This window comes from Amia ocellicauda, chromosome 5 (genome assembly GCF_036373705.1).
Source record: "Amia ocellicauda isolate fAmiCal2 chromosome 5, fAmiCal2.hap1, whole genome shotgun sequence".
NCBI classification, from domain to species: Eukaryota; Metazoa; Chordata; class Actinopteri; order Amiiformes; family Amiidae; genus Amia; species Amia ocellicauda.
Window position 1 is genome coordinate 9,315,336 of NC_089854.1, and position 19,833 is coordinate 9,335,168.

Consider the following 19,833-nt stretch of genomic DNA (forward strand, 5'->3'; position numbering starts at 1 on the left):
CTTGCATGAACACTTCAGGTTTATGCGAGTGCTCCCATCACAAGACAAATTATAAAGCTTGTATTGAAGGTCGACAAAACAGGACGTACTGAGCATTTATGTTTGTTATTCTGAAGTGAGAAAATTAATAAATATAAAGGTCTGAATAATATTTTATTCATAGAGGTGAAATGTTTATGAAAGGCTTCTTGCATTCACACATTTTAATGATAAACACCTGTAAGAGAATGGTTTTGGTTAAATACCAAAACCAAATAAATGCACAAGTCAAAATGTAAGGCAAAAAAAAAAAAAAATATTTATTGAAATTGTATAAAAATAATTTTTATTCTAGTATAATTTACAATTCTAACTCATGAGAAATTCAAGCTGCATACATGCAACTGCTAGTTTAGAGAAAAAAAAAAAAAAATATGTACAAAACCAAATAGACCAAAAAAAAAAAAAAAAAAAAAAAAGGGATACTTTCAACCCAAACAAATGCACGGCAGACATAACAAAAACAAAAAGGTAAGCAAAACCCAACAGTTGTTTTTTTACCATTTCAGTACACATTCAATACACCATGCATTGAAAAATAAGAAGTGCTTAGGAGGTTATTTACACAGAGAAAATATATATTGAAATTGTTCAAAACTGAATTTTACATTTCAAACCATAAATATGGTAAAAAATATATATAATAAATAAAGAGAACATTAAAACAAATTGTGGGCCCTTCAAAAACATTGTGGAATGAAACCAGCTGTGCTGGGAAGGAAACATTTCTCTATAAATAAATAAATAATCCCACAAGTTGCGTTTAGGAAGAAAAATAAAAAAAACAATACATTAAAATAAACTGTTTTACAATATTCCATATCGGAATTTAAACGCAAAACAAATGTACATATATACACACATTTACAAAAAAATAACAAAATTGTGGTTGCATTGCTTGTGCATTCATGACTTTGTCCCAGCGTGCCGTGGCTTTCAGGGCGATTAGAGGAGGCTAGAATGAAGGGTAGAGTAAAGAGTCAAGTGAGGTCAGTCTTTCTGTTGAGTTTGCAGAGGTCGATGAGGTCACCCGGTTGCGATTTGATGATGAGTGCAGGGGCAGACCAGATTGGATCCGCCAAAGAGCAAGAGACGGAAGCAAGAGTCCAGTTAAGGAACAAAGTGGTATAACAATTTCAAGTATTTTTCACAGTCCCAGACGATCTAACTTGCAAAGAAGGCACTAATTTATTAAATTATTTTATTCATGAAAGTCTGGCTTTTTGTTGTATGCACGGTGCTCAAGTGTTTGTTCACGTGCAGGTTCATTCTGTAGTAGCTGCAGCCGTAGCTGTAGTTTGGCATTCGTTACAGCAGTACTACTCGTACAGTCCTGGTCCACTGTTGAGCGGTTTAGTTAAGAGGATGTATGCCCTTGTTGTACAGTAAGGATTGTGACATCTGGAGCCTGTAGCTGTACTCAGGAGCCCTGAAGCAGCCGTAGTAAACAGCTATGCGGTGCATAGACTCAAAGAGGAGGGAGGATGGGGGAGGGCTGCAGTTGTTAGCCTCCCTCCTCACCGTATTTCCATCATCAATAGAGGCTTGGGTGATTTGGTTCTCCTTAATTCTCCTCCCACAGGAAAAAAAATAAATAAAGAAAAGAGGAGGAGAGAGGTGGCATGCTTTAGGCCACACCCTGCCCCCTGCCTCCGTCAGCACAGTTCTGCTTGTATTGCCTTGGCAAGCATCTCTTCCATTGTCAGTTTGTGTTTAATAGAAATATATAAATAGTTATCTATTACTATATATGCAAGTCCTTTGTTTCTTAGTTAATTGCTGGCAGTGAAGGCTGTGGGCTCATGGCTCAGGCTGTGCAGGATGATCTCTGTGAAGTCTGTAGACACTGCAGTCCCCTGCATCCAGGGGTGGTTAATAATGTCCTCAAACGAGGGCCGTTCTGAGGGCCGCAGAGACAGACAGAGCTTGATGAGCTGTTGACACTCTGCAGGGACACAAAAACAAAGCTTGGTTACGAAGGCATTTCACAACACAATGCAATGTAGTTTAGTTATAACGTCTACATTTAAGAATTGAATGGATTCATTCAAGGGAAAAAAATGAACCAAACAGGTTGCTAGTCTATCCAGGCAGAAGGGATGGAGAAAATGAGTCGCTCACCTGTTGATATTCTCCGCCTGAAGAGGACCTGTCCCCTCAGGATCTCTTCGTCCTGCTCGAAGGGGATGTCTCCACAAACCATGTCGTACAGGAGGACCCCCAGTGACCAGACTGTCGCTGACCTGCCGTGATATCTGTGGTACTTGATCCATTCCGGAGGACTGTACACTCGGGTTCCTGATAAAAAGAAATGAAAAGGTCATTAGTTTCTAGAACACTCCGAATGTAAAGCTTTAGAAAATCAAACGGTTCTATAGTAAAAGCACACTGCAGGATTTTAAACCCGCGCGGTTTACTAAATCCGGGACACGAATGCGCGTTCCTCCTGCGCAGGCGCACGCAGCTCTGTTGCCATGTGACGATGTTTACAAACAGAGTTGTAGAGCCGGCGCGACCCGCCGAGCGGCGCCCCAGCGGACACAGCGTCGACAAGGCCTCTCTGTTCGGGTTGAAAAGCCGTGTGGCGCGTTTGAAAACCAAATGTATATCAGAGTAATGTTAGAACTAATACGAAGAAGTTAAAAAGCGGCACTTTTAAATAGGTAGTCATATTAGGTAAATACAAAATGCAAATAAACAAAACACAGGCTAACTATGAGTCACCCGATACCAGAGCATAAAAGGAAACCCGAAACCCCGAGACTGGGCGCATGACCCGGCCTAGCAGCTCCGATTTCAAAACACTCATGTCGGAATCAGGCGCTATCCGGGTGAATCCTATCCGGCACCTGGGTTTGCCGATTCCCCCCCTTCCTCAATCCCCGGGTCTAAAAATAGCCATTGTGCTCCGCAGCGAAAAGACAAGACACAATACCGCCATATCGGGTATCAGCCTCGGCCCAGTGCGAGCCCAGCACCGGCCACATGTCCGTTACTAGGGGGGGTTCCTTTGTTTTCAAACAGACGTTACGCATCCGATCACGCGTCTCGCAGGACCCGCACCGAGCGGCCGACTCAAACAAACACCGCGCCGCCGCCGCAGCGCCCCCAGCGGCGCACACTCCCAACAACCGCCTTAGTAACCTTCCCCTGATAAACCCACTCGACCCCGGTCACAACAAACCACCAAACACCGACCCCCCGCCACCCAACGGCATCGCCAATTCCCGCGTCAGCACCCATCCCCCGATTTGAACCCCCGCAGCGGCTCTTACCGTCGAAGTCCGTGTACACCGTGTCCTTGAGCAGCGCCCCGGAGCCGAAGTCGATGAGCTTCATCTCGCCGTTCCGGAGGTCGATCAGCAGGTTCTCGTCCTTGATGTCCCGGTGCACCACGCCGCAGCTGTGGCAGTGCCGCACCGCCTCCAGCACCTGGCGGAAAAAGTTCCTGGCCAGCTCCTCGGGCAGGGCGCCCTTCTCCGTGATGAAGTCGAACAGGTCCTTGACGTGCTCCGGCCGCTCCATCACGATGATGAAGCTGTCCGTCCGCTCGTACCAGTCCAGCATCTTGATGACCCCCCGAAACCCAGTGCCCACCTTCTTCAATAGCACCACTTCCATGGGTACCCGGGATCCGTTAGGCTGCACACACATACAAAAAAACACATGCATTAGTTAATGAACGCATGCATTTCATTTAATATATAATTATTAGGTTGCAATTGCTTAATTCGCTTACCAGTTCGCCCCAGTCGGAGACCCGGTCCTTCGCCACATGTTTAATAGCAACCTGTGAAGGTGAACACAATGTAATCCGTTAGTATATGGTCTAAATCAAAATAAATAACGCAGATAGACAGAACCACACATACAGACTGACTGAGACAAACTAGAAAAGTTAAACGGACAAGAATAGGATAAGTCGCAGTTCATAAACGGGGGTAAAAGAAAAACCTACCGGCGCCCCGTCAGCGGTCCTGAAGCCGGCATAGACCGTCCCGAAGCCGCCACTGCCCAGCACCGAGCCGACCTGGTACGCCTTCTCGAAGGGTTCCCTCTCTTTCACTGTAAATTCAACCAAAGAGACCCATTTAGAGCATGCCTTAGACATGTTTTTATCCGTTTAAATCGTGCGGTGTTTTCCGCGCCCCCGCCGCCACACAGATAGGATTGCATCGGCGCACTGGTCCTCTCGCCCTGCAAAGCCCGCAGTCGCCCGCTCACCTTGCTGGAGCTGGATCTTAGCCGGCATATCCACGGTGGAGATGTGTGCGAAAGAGTTGAACTTGGACAGCAGCATGCCTTTTCTTCCCAACCGATTAAATCCAAATGGGTCTTCCCCCCCGAACAGACACCGCTCTCGGATCCGGGCGCCTCGGCTACAGAAGATCCACGTTGTCGGAGCCGACGCACAGTAAATCCCTCGGCATGCGGCGAGGCGGATCCGTGCTTTTTCTGCTTTCAGAGGTCCTGCAGCGGAGGGTCCGGGAGAAAGTCAGGTAGCACAAGTCCAACGCCAATGGAAAATAAATTTGAGCGTAATCAAAAATAAATAACAATATGAACAATAATAATGCGTGTATTGCCGTCGTGCTGCAATCACGATACCACCGGCTTTCTCCGCTGTTTGCAATGCTCTGGCAACACACTAATATACCCATAGTAAAAAGGGAGAGGCTATGGCGGTCTCCCTGCGATTGCGCCGCCCCTTTCCGCCCCCAGCCAATCCGGATTAGTCCTTCGCTTTCAAGTTCCACATCAATCATATATACAAATAAAGAGAAAAAAAAGGAGAATGAGCTCGGCTAGACACGACGTGGCGGGAATTAAAACGCGCCAAAATATTATATATATAAAAACCCAGACAATAATGCCGTAACGTGCATATGCTTTGACCTTGAAGTTGACAACACTACGGATTTGATTATACACTTCTCTTAGCTGAAAGGCGCCACTGTTTGTTACACACCATAACAAACTCCTCATGCAGGGATGCTCCTGCAGAAAGGGAGACTTTAATGCAAATACGGAATAAAAGTAGTCACCCCCTCCCAGTCTGGCTGCTGGTGTCCTTGTGTTAACTTTGCAATGCGGCGGGATGGGACCCGAGTTTGATTTAAAACGGGATCACGTTGTTGGCGGGAGATTTAGGAGACAGGGCTTTTGTTTCTGCAGCAAGATCCCTGTGTGTAGCATGCTCTGGGTCTGATTAGTATGATTGTTCTTGTCATTGGGTTGGAAACTGTATTACAACTTGTGGAGAAAGTTAACACACCCACGTCAAACAAGACGCTTTTATTCTATTGCGAGACACCAAACAGTGAGATAAAGGTCTTTTGATCGGGGGGGGGGGGGGGGGTGCTCCATTGTCTTAGGAACAGCCACGTGTATTTCGCTTTTCTGCAGTAGCTAAATATTTTCCAATCATTTTGCTCCGATGACCTCAGGTTAAAGATAGTTCACAGACTCGAAACTAAGGACACAACTTTTTTGCTTACCTGCCCACGTATTTGTGTTACTGGTGTGATATAGCGCCTTGCTTAGGACGCAGTCTGCCTGTTCAAGCTGTACCTGAACTGCAGCACTTCTGAATAGCAGTGCTTGAGTCAGGTGGGTTTTCAAAATACATATGGGTTTTGTTACATTAATAATAATAATAATATATAAAGCTGTCTAAAACTGCATATATTAATGTTGAAAAAGCATGCTTACATAATGATATTTTAAATAGTATGAATCACAATTTAATTTGGTTGGCAAACGTCTCAAATACAGCATCACAATTGCACCGTGTGTCAGATTCCCACACACACTCGGAGACCTGCATTTTCTTATTTCTCAAATGTATCAATTAATTAACCTACCGTTTATAAATAAACTATTGGATTATTTGCAGCCAAGTATCACGGTTCGTTAACCAATCACGACTCTCGCTATACTGTGGACATATTTATTTATCGAGGTCTAGTCTGCAAGCATCGTCGTAAATATACATTACTGGAAATAGCATCCTTTTAATGTATGTTCCAGTAAATACGATTATTTTTAAAGCACAAAGAGCATGTAGCAATGCTTTCCCTTACTGCGTTATTGTTTTATAATGAGTGGGATGCCACGCATTTTTCTATTTATTCCTCTAGTAATTATGCTTTATCGCCTCAACCGAGTTGTAAACTGGCCGGTAGCTACTGAGTGTGTGTGTGTGTGTGTGTTTATATTTGTGTGTGTGTGTGTGTTTATATTTGTGTGTGTGTGTGTGTGTGTGTTTATATTTGTGTGTGTGTGTGTTTATATGTGTGTGTGTGTGTGTGTTTATATGTGTGTGTGTGTGTTTATATGTGTGTGTGTGTGTGTGTGTTTATATTTGTGTGTGTGTGTGTGTTTATATGTGTGTGTGTGTGTGTGTGTTTATATGTGTGTGTGTGTGTTTATATGTGTGTGTGTGTTTATATGTGTGTGTGTTTATATGTGTGTGTGTGTGTGTGTTTATATTTGTGTGTGTGTGTGTGTGTTTATATGTGTGTGTGTGTGTGTGTGTGTGTGTGTTTATATGTGTGTGTGTGTGTGTGTGTTTATATTTGTGTGTGTGTGTGTGTGTTTATATGTGTGTGTGTGTGTGTTTATATGTGTGTGTGTGTGTGTGTGTGTTTATATGTGTGTGTGTATGTGTGTGTGTTTATATGTGTGTGTGTATGTGTGTGTGTGTTTATATGTGTGTGTGTGTTTATATGTGTGTGTATGTGTGTGTGTGTTTATATGTGTGTGTGTTTATATATGTGTGTGTGTTTATATGTGTGTGTGTGTGTGTGTGTGTTTATATGTGTGTGTGTTTATATGTGTGTGTGTGTTTATATGTGTGTGTGTGTGTGTGTATGCTGTGTGCGCAGTTTGCTGCAGACTCAGAAGTGAACTTGCAATCTGGACCGGTTTGAAAGACCGATCCGGTGTATGCATGAACTATTAAGGTGCACCATTCCTCAATAGAGTCTATTTCTTTTCTTTTTTCCAAGACAAGTCTTTACTTTGTCTGCGTATTATATTTTCTCCATTTAGCTGGGGACACACCACAGGCGATCCTAATCTGTCTTTGGACTGCAACTCTGGAAAACAGAAGCATTCCTGGCATTTTTTTCCAATTGGGTGGCCGCCTCTTTCTCGGTCACACAGGATGTGGGAAATGGGAGATAAAAGGCACCGCATTCCCCGCCCATCAGTTTTTTTTTTTTAAGGGGGGATGGCAGCAATGTCTCCTTTTTATATCATTCGTACACAGAGGTCGCTAGTGGGAAAAAAGTTTTTGCATCACATCAGGATTCAGGAATGCCCATCCCATCCCCCATGCACGGCGTGTCAGGACTGCATGGGGGAGGGGAGGGGAGGGCGGGAGAAGGAGATAGTTTTTGTGAAACGGGAGGAGATTTGAATTTTGGACAAAGCAACGATCCCACATGTCCTTAAGACCATTCAACTCCGACCTAAGACCTAACCGTCAAATCACACCCACATTACACATACGGTACTTGTATTAAACGTGGCATGAATCAAAACATTTCATGCATTATTATATATTATATAGTGTTTACACTGCTAATTGCATATTCTCATCGTCTAGCACGTTACAGTGGGAGGTTACACACACACACACACACACACACACACACACACACACATATTTAATACAAGATGTTAAACCAGATTAGCAGTTTGAACTGCATTCTAGAAACACCTTTAAACTGTTTTCAAATGGGATTTAATGTAAAGAAGCAACATACTTTACAAAAAGATTATTTCATAAAAATGTAAGTAATTTGAATAAGAGCTCCTTAGGAATGCATCACCAAACAGTTGCAATAGCAATAAACCTGTTTTACTAAACCCATCACAATTCATTTCCTAGCAAAATTGAATGAATGTCTCTATACCCCCCAAAAAGGTTTGTTATATTTCCAATCTTGCTTCTCTTACCCTGTTTCCATAGCAATACATTTCCTAGAACTGACAGAAATTGAACTAGGAGAGATACTGTACACCTTTATTAAACTGCCCCCCATCTCATTTGGAAAATACATAAATACAACTTGCATATTTAAATAATTTATAATGGCATCCGCCACAAACACCCCCCCAACACATTTGTATAATAGAAAAGAGGGAATTTGCACCTTGAATGTAAACTTCAAATTTTTCAAAACCAATTTTAATTTGGCAGATGAGTAAATATTCACATTTGTGCCTTAATCACAAATCTCATTGCTCAGGTTCTCAGGGAAACGTATTCCGCTAGTGTAATGGTACTGACCTTTATTTCTGCTCAGCCTACTACTGCATCTGCAGAATATTTCCCAAATTGATGTGTAAACCGTAGTAGCTTAATGATCCAAGAATCTTACCAAATATTTCCTTTGAGAGGGGCGGCTCACCGGGGGGCACCTATGATTACAACACGAGCCCCTCGCTGCAATGAAAGCAGCTATACAATCTTCAAAGGAAAGAGCGGCATTCTATCTTGCTGACCTGCTGACAGGGTTTATTAAACTTTATTAAATGATCCTGTAATTTCCTCATCACTTGCCAACGGAACACATTGCAACAGGAAACTTTAGACTGTAAGGCAAAACAATTAGAAATTGAGCCAAAAATGCAACTGGATATTGTATTTGCCCTACCAGAGGTCCCCAAGACCAGCAATGGCCGCGTCGAACATATCTGTCCTTTCCACAATGACCTACTCTATGCGGGCCATAGTTTGAATTGGAATGCTACAAATCTCTCTTGACTAGCCTCCCTGCATGCAAAATTTCACAGCTCACCTTGAATGGCTTCTTCCATATAGATAGATAGATAGATAGACAAGACCCTAAGGATACAATATGATGGAAAAAAACGACAACCTACATAAATAAAACTTGTAAGAGATACTTAATTGGTTTGTCTTAATGACTTTATTTCAATTCACTTTCACACCCTGTGTAAGAAGGGTGCTCTTTTCCTCTAATAAGAAAACAAGTGAGGTATGATTAACCCTGCTCTGGTACCATGAAAAAAGTTACATTGACTGTACCATTGGGGTGGGGTCACAGAGACCCCATGGTACCACAGCAGGGTTAAACTTCATAAGAAGAGTGATGGCACAGTTATAGGACCGCTTCAGAAGAGAGCCTCGGATGGCGGGTGGGGTTCCGAGTGATCTAGACATCCTGTTTTTAGTTCAGATCTTCGAGTAATAAAATTAAGTCATGTCCTGTTTTCAGTCTGAAACTGCTTTTCGTCTCCGTTATTTTTCTTTTCTGCAGCAGTTTTCGCTGAGCACTAATAACACCTCGGGCCCTCGAAGCCAGAAAGGCTGACACGAGGAAATACCCAATTGAGAACTCCCATAGCGAGCAGAGAGGGGGTGCAAATGGCAAAGGCAGTGTGCGGGGAGGCCACCGTAAGTGAGCGCTTGCCTATTATAGTCCGGACAGCTCTATCAGAATGCTGCTGGAGAGACATGGGAATATTTGCAACTTGTGGTTTCTGGCAGAGCTGCTGAACAGCTGACTCCCAACCACAGCTGTTACATATATTTAGAGAGGGAGCCTGCAGGGGGGGGGTCTTCACACTAAGAAATGAAGGGAAAGTCTGCAAGGAGATTCAGTGAGAAAGAAGGGCTTTTCTGCAGTGCCAGGGCTGACTGATGCACGGGCTAAGTTGCTTGTTGTCCTGTCACAGGAAACATCAAAATATAACAACTGCATTTCAAATTATTTATGTATTTAATATATATTTTAGGACCTCTAGGGGAACTCTATTGTATGCAGATGCAGCAATACATGTAAGTGATCATATTTCAGAAATGACAAATGCCCACAGCAAAGATCAAAAACATTTAAATATACAGTGATGTAAAACAGTGCCCTTCAGATCCGGGGGCCAGAGTGCCTCTGATTTTCATACCTGGGCTCTTAATTGGGAAGTTAAACTATGAATCACTTGAACTCCCAGGCGTGATTTAAAGAGATCTATAAAACCTGCAGGGTTATTTAGACATCAAGGACTGAATTAGAACAACACTGTGTTGGTAATATTACATTCCTGAGTAAGATTTGAACCTCTCATTCATCTTATTTAGTTCTGTAACACAGTAGAAACAGTCCTGTGTAGAGTCAATTGCTTATAAACACGATTTTAATGGCCATTGTTGAAGTGAAGGGTTCCTTAAACTGGATCACTGTTCCATAGAGTCCAGGAATAGAAGGCAGGTGGTGACCCCTGACCTTTGTCAATGGGCCACTTTGCCTGTGCAGTAGGCTGATGACAGAGAGACACCATATCCCCCGTTAGATCATCCTTACATACGGCATTAGAAACAGGGTCACAGGACCCCCAGCAAGGCTTTTATGAGTGCATGTGTTTCCCTGGGATAAATCTTTCAGCCGAACCCCTTGACATCATCAGAAATACTGATGATGTCGGAGGAGTCTTCTGGGCCCCCTAACAGTTGTCATTTTAAGATCCCCACCAGCTCTAAAAATAGCATGATCCTAAAAACCACCCCCTCCTCAACTCTGAAGGCACACCAGATACAGGCGATATGCGGGGAGCTGGCATTATTCAAACACTTCATAGGTAAGGCAGGAAACTACATACCACACAGCACTGTAGCTGCAAAACCAACTGGCACATGGCACTAAGCAGAAGCAAAGTAATCTCCAGCAAATGTATGGTATGATCCGAAAAGCGCTGTCCACAAGAGCAAGCCACACAACCTGAAGGAGCTGCAGAGACTGTGTATGGAGGAATGGTCAAATATCTATCCTAGGAAGTTAGAAGGCTACAGTTGGCACCTCCTCCATGTTATCAAAGCCAAAGTGGATTCACAAAATGCAGATTGCTGTGGACTGAATACATAGTGAACATAGTGTTTTGATTTCAGGTGTTAGATCCAGATTTTCTGCATTCATTTTGTCCCGTCCTAGTACTATAATTGCAGCTTTATTATTGTTTTTTGTTTCTTATTATAGTAGTGACTGTGATGTTACTTCTGTCCTGTCCTGTTCTGTTCTTGACAACTCTCCTGACTTTGAGTATGTGAGTGTTGCATAACCTACCTTTTCAAACCACCGTATTCAAGACCAACACCACTGTATTCAATTTTCTTGCCAGGGAACAGGTTCTGTAAGAGGGTCTGAAACCAGATGACAGTGTTTGTCGGCACACCCGAGGGCAGTCTTTTTAGAAAAGTGGTTTAGGAGGCTTGCCAATCACATGTGAGAATCCCTTTCTGTTCTCTCCTCTCAGTTCTGCCTCTTGGATGTGTAGAGGGCCGATCGTGGGAAAATGTGGCTCACATTGTGCTGGACTATTTCTATATAGAAATTATTTCATGGCTCTATTCCCAAAACATGGCAAGTGGTCACCATGTCCCTGAGACCAAAAATAAATAAATAAATCACTAGACATTTCCCACCATACTGTATTTACACCTTTTTTTCCTAATGAGAAAAAAATAACTCAAGAAAATTACATAGTAAACAATCTCCCACTAGAATGATATTTTTTGTGTTTTTTTGTTTATTTAAGTGTGGAGAATAGTGGGGGATGCAAGCCCTGACAGAGAGACACGCCCCAGAAGACAGACGGCCATGTGACATTGTGAGAAACTATTTTTCTCAGATAAAGGTCTTTTTGCTGTTGCCAATGAAGTGGGAAACCAAGTTAGTTTAACCCTAATTAATGTTTAGCATGATCACACTGCTCTGCTTTGTTGCTCTTTGCTTTTCTCATGAACTGATGGCACGTGCCTTCTCACAGAGCTTTTCTACACTACTATCCAGTGTAGGCAAGGTTGGTTTAAACTGGGCAATTTACAGAGTGCATTTTTTTTAATTAATTAATTTATAACTTAATTGCTTAAACTGTACCATATTCAATCTATGTTAATGACTTTTTAGATTACTCACAGTGTCATATTTCTGTTTTAATAAACAAACACAAACATAAAATAGCTACACTTAAAATAGCTATCAGGATGTTACAATGTAATAATTGATCATTTACAGACTATGTATTTATATATATTTACATAAATGTTTACCCAGCCACGGCGTATAAATAACTGTTGTGCCAGTGGATAGGGTGCATATTATTTTCTCTATTTCTCATTTTCTGTTTTATTAAAGTTTGTATCTGAGAGTTTAGTACAATGGTGGACAACCCTGGCCACATTGCTGAAGATTTTGTAGCTTTCTTTGTATCCTCACCAGCTTACAACCTATGAACAATTCTGAAGTGGTTTAATTGATATATATTTTTTAAAAGGGTTCAATGACGTAATTTTGAGCTAAGGTAAAACAAAAACCAGAAGACTCTGGCCCTTCAGCAGCTGCCAACCACGACCATAGACCTTCACTTTCTGCAATGTCTCTATTGTATTGGAAATTGTAATCTTGAAACTTACTTGCAATTTGCAAGCTACACAATGTAACCAAACTTTACACCTCAATTAGGTGTGCTAGATCATGGAATCCTGTTTGCTTAACACATTTCCAATGCTACAGTGTGCATGGATAATTGGTTATTTCAATGTTTTTACTAAAATAAACTTGCCTGGTTTAGAAATAACAAAAATAAATATGCTTTGTTTTCATCACCTTCATTTTTCACTTTCCTCGTGTGCAGCACATTGATTGATAATTATACTTGAAATCATGTTTGTTGAAGTCAAGCTCCTGTTGTAAATGGAGAAAAGTTGTTATTATGTTTAAGTAATATATTGAACAATGTTCTTTCGGAATATCAGTGTGTGCTCATTTCCCCCAAAGTAACCCCCAAATATATATGTATACAAGTATATTACAAGTATTAACATGAATACCTACAATAGATTACAATTACTCATATTTTGTAATGTGATTACAGTAATGCTATTACTTGTAATCTGCCACCTCCAAACACTGCATTTGATCGTGTTATAGTTTGCATTACTTAGTACTTAGTACAGGCACTTAACAGAGTGCCACTAAAGATCAGGATGTGATTGCAATTTAATAGTTATACTCCTGTAGCCTCTGCAAGGCAAGTAGCATGTAAAAGACAGAAAAGGTGAACTTATTGCACTCAGCAGGAAGCACATGTGCCTGGCAGCTCCCTGACCTTTGAGCAGCAGGCATGCCCATTAAATCATGTTGTTCTCACTGCCGTTGCCTCCAGCTCTATTATAAGTCGCTACCATTTTCAGGAGGCATAATGAGGAATTTGTATCAGTGCGTCTAAAAGATTACAATGTTCTTTGCAAGAATTCCAGAGCTCACATGGGTTAGAATGACTGAGAGGCTGTAAGTGGTCCTCTTGTCAATGGCACAGATGGCCTCTTTAAGATTTTGGTTGTTCACTGATTGATTAGATTGGCCATGTGAGTCTTGCTTTCAGAACTGTGTTGGAATGTCACATGTATTCATATATACATGATTATACACCAGAGGCTTTTGCAGTGTGACTCTGCAAAGGGCAGCAATGCACATGTCAGATGTACTGAGTCACAACTGAAAGATAACAGAGTATTAAGTCTAGAAAACATCCAACTTGAATGTCGAACTTGAAGAGATTATATCGAAACAACATATTGTATTGTTTACATGTGTCTAACAATGGCAAAGAAAAAAGCACAGACATGCTATGTATAATTTAAACTGCTCACAGTCATGCATTTAAGCAAAATAAAGATGTGGCGTGTGAATATTAAAATGGAATTCCATCCCCACCCCCAATAAATTAAAGTGTGGTAAAATGTATAGTTTAACCACGACTGGAAGACTGCAGAAACCATTACTGCAAAATGAAAGCCCTTTGGTCAAAGTAGACAATGCAGATTTTCCACAACCAAATTTTGTCCTAATTCCAAGCCACACACGGCCGCCAGCCTATGAAAGAAGTCACACAGGCACTCTCTACTATTACTATTGAAGGCTGAACCACTTTAAGATGGAACAGTTTTGTTCCCAGCACCTCTGTTGCGGATTGTTGTTGATCAAGTTGTAAAACAGATTTCTAACTTCCAGGTAGAAGCTCCCCGCCTTTAGTTAATCCTATGAATAGCTATTTTTCTTCTTCAATTTTCTTATTGCAGGACTTGCATCACACAGGGTGACATCTCACACATATAGGAGAGCCAGCACAGAGCAGTGCCTAGAAGCGCAGCGTGGGAATGAGCGTTTCGTCACCCTCTCACTCTATTAAAGAGAAAACGAAAACTCCCAGGCAGTTTCTGTGTTGTGCTCTTCGCAGCTTGGGCGAGTTCAGGCCTGCCAACCCCAGGCCTGTCAAGATCGAAACCACACCCTGTATCACCAACATCATTGCGAGAAGGATGGGATGTGTCACAGGTCAAGTCCTTTGCTCATCCCACTAGATCAATGTTAGAACTTGAAATGAACCAGTCACACTTGCAGCACAAGAACTGGTTTTCCTCACCTAGAGCTTTTGGTAATGTGTTGCTACAGATCTGTCTCCCCCTGTGCTGCTTGGGGTCTTGATAATCCATCTTCCCTTACTACCACACCTCTCGGTTTATTTGCCTAGCATTTCCTGTAACGTACTTATGAAACAGCACAGGTGTTCACATGAACCAACCCTTCCTCACTCCCTCGTGCACATGGCGGCACATTCAAACTCCATTAAATTCATACACTCACACTTTTCTACCCATCAATCAAGTACTTCAAACGATCAGCTCTGTAGCTATAAATTGATAACCTTTACATGAAGGTGAGGCTTATCTAACTTTTGTCATTCAAAGTTTGTGATACTAGCTGTTATCTTGAGATTATGATTTTGTTATTACAAGCCATTATTAAGCCAATTGCCCCTTATAATAAATTGTTCCCAAATAACGTGTATTAGATTGTTCATTAACAGGATACTAATACTTTTACTGTTAACTGTTAACTATTTTATTTTTGTATTTCCTCTATTCCCGTAAAGCACTTTATGGCAACCCTAACTACACAAAAAGAAATGTCTGCCATTCTGCAACCATCAGATCTTCCTCTTATACTTTGGATACATAATTATGAAGTCAAGGCTGAGGAAGTTACAACTTCATTTAATGCATTTCATTGGATAGGGTTTAGTTCCTGTGCAGGCAGTGAGGTAGGTGTGTGTGTGGTGGGGGGGAGGGGGGGGCAGTAGTCTAAGTGGGAAAAGATCTGACCAAACAAAAAAAGTTTTTATCTGATTTTATTACCACTGGCTATAATTATGATTGTGATTATTATGGTTTGATCGTCTGTCCTACCATAAGTTAAACGCATGTCTAACAGTCTTTGCCCTAATGAATTCCGTACCTTGGAAATATTAGCCCTCACTCATCTTTGGGTTTCCTTGGTTAACCTTATAAGCTGTGTCTGTGAAGGCTAGCACTATTTATTGATACACATGGCTTCCAGTTAAGCAAATTTTTCTAAACATATCTGTTTATGCATGATTCACAGAATACATCCATCAGTGTAATAAATGAATAAAATACAATAAAACATGTTTTATATGTTGGAAACGATGATATCCCCCCATGACATCCATAAAGTATTGGAAAAAAACAAAATGTTCAAAATGTAACCACTGATTGCCCTAATGAGGCTAATTGGTGACATAAATGCAGTTCTATTTATTTTGCAGGACAAAAGGCCTGACCGTGTTTTCTCTTGGGCACAAAAATAGATATCAAAATTGATTCTGCATGAGTCAGATTACAAGCTTTCCCTCAAATAAATAAATAAGTACAAATCTTAAGAACTGTGGCTACAGTCTTTTCCCGTCATCCACAATTAAAGAGGAATGGAATGGGAAACGAAAGTTTGTTCAACCTCCTTCTCCCGCCTCTCAGTGGGAACATAACCTCTGGCATCTAAATGAGGGAGCAAGGGCACAGGAAGAGCTTCCAGAAAGGAAGTATTGGGAGCAAATATATTTTTAGCAGGATTTGGACAAGGGAGGGGAGTTGTGGCCCCCCTCCCCCTTGACCACCCGAGAGACTCAGCAAGGCATCTCCTCAGGTAGCCCACTCTGGAATTCCAGCAGCCCATTCAGGACCCGAGAGGTCACGACCCCAGGGATCATGAGAAAAATGCTGCTGACCAACTTCAAAGGGGAAAGCCATGTGGGAACGGGCTGGAGGGCTCCGAAAGGGCAGGGGGAGGTCAGCTTTCATGTCACTGCAGGCCTATTTGCAGAGGTTATGTCCAGAGCCCTACCTGACAAGGGTTTAAGAGGAAGGAAATTGTCCCCACTTGTTTCAGTCATAACCTGCTACTGAGAAGTTATGGCAGCTTTCATTTTCTTTTATTGCCTGTCTGGGAGTAGTAAAGCAGAGTGAAGATTACTGCTTGGCAGTTAAATAAGAGGAATCCAGCCGGGATCCTTTCAATAGAAGGGAACCCCCTCTCCTACCCCCTGCTGTACTAGCAAAGAATGACCCGTGACATCATAAGTAAGCACCTGAAACTTCAAAGATGTAGATCTCAAAGAATGAGGTAATCACCAGATTGGCCCAGATACTGGCACACTTTATGTACGTAGGTTTTTATTCATTTATTTAGAAAATAAGAATGATGGACACTTTATTCTTTAATTTGGTTTATTGTCAGATATTCAATTTCTGTCTATGGTAGCTAGCCTACAAACAAATTGAGAAATAGTGGTATTTTCTTCAGCTTGCTGTAGTAACGCTGCGGTGTACTAATGTAAATAGGTGGGCCTGTGCTGAAAGACTTACTACTGACACTCAAAACAGCGCGTGACATGAACTCCCTTGTGTTTTCATTTTAATAGTGCTGAAATTGACCTGAGATTAGAAAAAGAAGATGGCTTTTATGTGTTCGTCCTTGCTTCGGATGTATTATTTATGTCTCTGTCAGCTCCTCTCAATTAAATCAGGCTGAACTAAGGAGGAGTTATATGTAACAACAGATGCTATGATCCTCTTGAACGTATGTTTTGTAGAAGCCAAGTGAAATAATACAGTATAGCAGGCCTATCTCCCTGCTGTTGAAAATACCAATATTTCAGTACACTCTCCTACTCAGCTTTTCGTACCAGAGCCAAATGACTGCTGGCGACCCTTTCACATTATCTCTCATTCACAGGCTGAGGACTTTGAGGACGCACACCGCTTGTGTCATAGCAAGTCAGTATCAGGGTCTGCTATGGGTGTTGTAACTTTGGGATTATCAAAACAGATCCTCTGCCAGCAACCTCTATGTATGGCCTCAGCTATTCTGGGATTGGCAGCCGAAGCTTGTCTTGCTAAATTAAACTGTTGTGAGTGTTACCTTATATACCATTGCACCTATTTAAAATCACTTTTAACTAGCAATTCACCTGACTTCTACAGGCGGCTTTGATTAGATTAAACTGAAGGAATAACTGCATTGTTCATTCAATCATGTGTTTGCCACCATCTTCTCCTCTTCCTTAATACTATTAATTAACCTTAATTGTGCAGATTCTTTTTGACAGTGAAGAAGAAGAAAGCACCACATAGATCTATGTTTGGGGAAAGGGCCAGGGGAAGGAAAATCTTTGTATCCCACCTTATAGATAAGCCCACAGAGACTACATATAACCTTTAAGCCTGTTTAAGCCACATTGTGTGTTACTTCATGAATAATCACAAGGACACTGGAGTCCAGATGCAGGATGGTTCGATCCAAAAGCATAATCCTCGGGCCCTGGGGGGCTCTGAAGGATGGCTTCCAGCCTGCGTGGCTGTTGGTCTGTCCGTAGCCAAGAAGGCAACATCAAATGTGAGCAGTGCTGATACATCACCAGCTGATTGAACTAAAAAACAAAACAACTATTAAGGGACACCAAGTCATGTTACAAGACAAATGTTCCAAACATAAACAGAAATCTATAAATAATGATTATTTAAATCAAGGCGTGCTTTCTCTTCTATAATGAGGATTGTATGTCACAGTGAGTTTCCTCGTGTGGTTTGGTGCGCCCAGAGCAATTCATCGTTTGTGATTCACACACTCCAGCAGAACCGCCGCCCCATTCCCTCTCTTGGGGTTGTAATTTAACACGGCTCATTCTGTACACGGACTGTGCTGACGAGTGGCTGATGTGGCAGCTCGAATCTGAGCGAGGTCTGACAGCACATACACCGACAGTGCTGTGATTCAGATCAATGACATTGATGCTCTTCAGTCCCTGAGGTTGCTACGGAGCTGAGAGAGGGAGAGTAATAGGGCTGATTTTGTACGTGAACCTGTTACACCGACACCAGAGCAATAGAGCATTCAAACCCTAGGCATTGGGACCTGCCTTTTGCTCCAATGGGTATCTATCAGAATGGCAATATAATGAAGGCCAAGATAGACACAGTTACTAAAGTTTAAGGGGCAAGGTTTTGAAAAATAAAGTACACTATATCTCTAAGCTCTCCAGCAAAATTATTTTTGTATATTCATATTCAATGTTTACATTCTGTCACTGTCAGAATCCCCTTTGCATTCATGTTGAGTGTTCTAGTCAAACTCATTGCTGGAAATCTTGACAAAGTGCCTGAAGTTGGATTGTCCCCAATATTTGTGAGTAATGCAAGAACACAGCAGTCTCAAGAACACACCCAGCACTCTGTCAATGTATTTACATAACATGCTTTGAATTTACCCGTCAGGGGATTACAGCTGACATAAAAACAAATAATTTATAATTTTTTACAACTTTCCTATTGCAACACCTTAATGGACAACCAAAGCAGGTTCTAAATGTTTAGTCATCATGTGTTGTTGGAAGTATAATTAAATTACATATGTTTTCTCTTTAATGCAATCACATTAGCAACTTTTTTTTGCTTAAACACATAACCTTCACCAAAGCCATGGCGGATTTTGAAAAACTGTGGTGTTTTGGAGTTATTGGATAGTGAAACAAACTACAAGCTACAAGAGCACAAACTTGGTCTTCTCCGCAGCAACTCTGGGCACTTAAAGTGAGCAGTTTTTGTGTAAACCAAGCAAATGCTGGCTTTAATAATGATAATTGTCTTGACATTGCTTCACATGTGAGAGCTACACGTGCCTTTGAATCCATGCCATTCTCGTTTCATTTCTAAGAAAATGAAACAGAAAATAAGGGATAAGTGAATGATCTCGTGGCAAACCAATATTGCAAAACACAAAAAAAAAAAAAAAAAAAACACTGCAGTCCTTTCTGCAGCCCGAGAATACAGGGAATCCCTCAGCTGTTTTCCCTGTGTTTTCCAGCTCTCTCTCACTTTCACACCATTTCCAACTGTTAGCCTCCCAGTGCCTTCGAAACCCCCAATCTGTTATCAAACATCCCCCGAACCTCACTGTGGTGCTTTCAGAGAGAATTCCTCTGTAATTCTGTTATAACTGAGCACAAACAGCAGCTGGGCAATAGCCAGGAGGAAACAAATGCTGTTTGTGTTTGGATCGTAAACAGGTTAGACACTGTTAGAGGAGTGTCCCATAATTGAGTGGTGTTTTCCAGAACTGTTTTAGGGGAGTGTAAGTGACTAGGTTATATATTAATGGAGTGTGTTGAGGCTGTCCTGTACATCTCTGTCCCTGCCCCCAGCTCTGCCCCTGGTGATGGTACATTATTTGCGAATTGAAAAATATTTCGAATTATGTTCCAGCCCGCTATGCGGAACTAAAAATCTTTACACTTCCCTGTCTCTCTTTACTTCCTTAAGGTGAAACTATATACTGTATTATACGAACTGTATGGTATGATGACCCCCCCAGGCCCTGTCCTCATGTAGTGGTAACATATAAATAGAGCTTT

General features: G+C 41.7%; 1 protein-coding gene across 1 annotated transcript; it reads right to left on the reverse strand.

Annotated features, from left to right (window-relative positions):
• Positions 1-134: 134 nt before the first annotated feature.
• Positions 135-4,683, reverse strand: pim1 (Pim-1 proto-oncogene, serine/threonine kinase). Its single transcript, XM_066703609.1, has 6 exons — positions 4,264-4,683; positions 3,998-4,104; positions 3,779-3,829; positions 3,315-3,681; positions 2,161-2,337; positions 135-1,984 (listed from the first exon to the last, which is right to left on the reverse strand). The coding sequence occupies exons 1-6, from the start codon at positions 4,337-4,339 to the stop codon at positions 1,812-1,814; spliced, it is 951 nt and encodes a 316-aa protein (XP_066559706.1). The 5' UTR covers positions 4,340-4,683; the 3' UTR covers positions 135-1,811.
• Between the last annotated feature and the right edge of the window lie 15,150 nt (positions 4,684-19,833).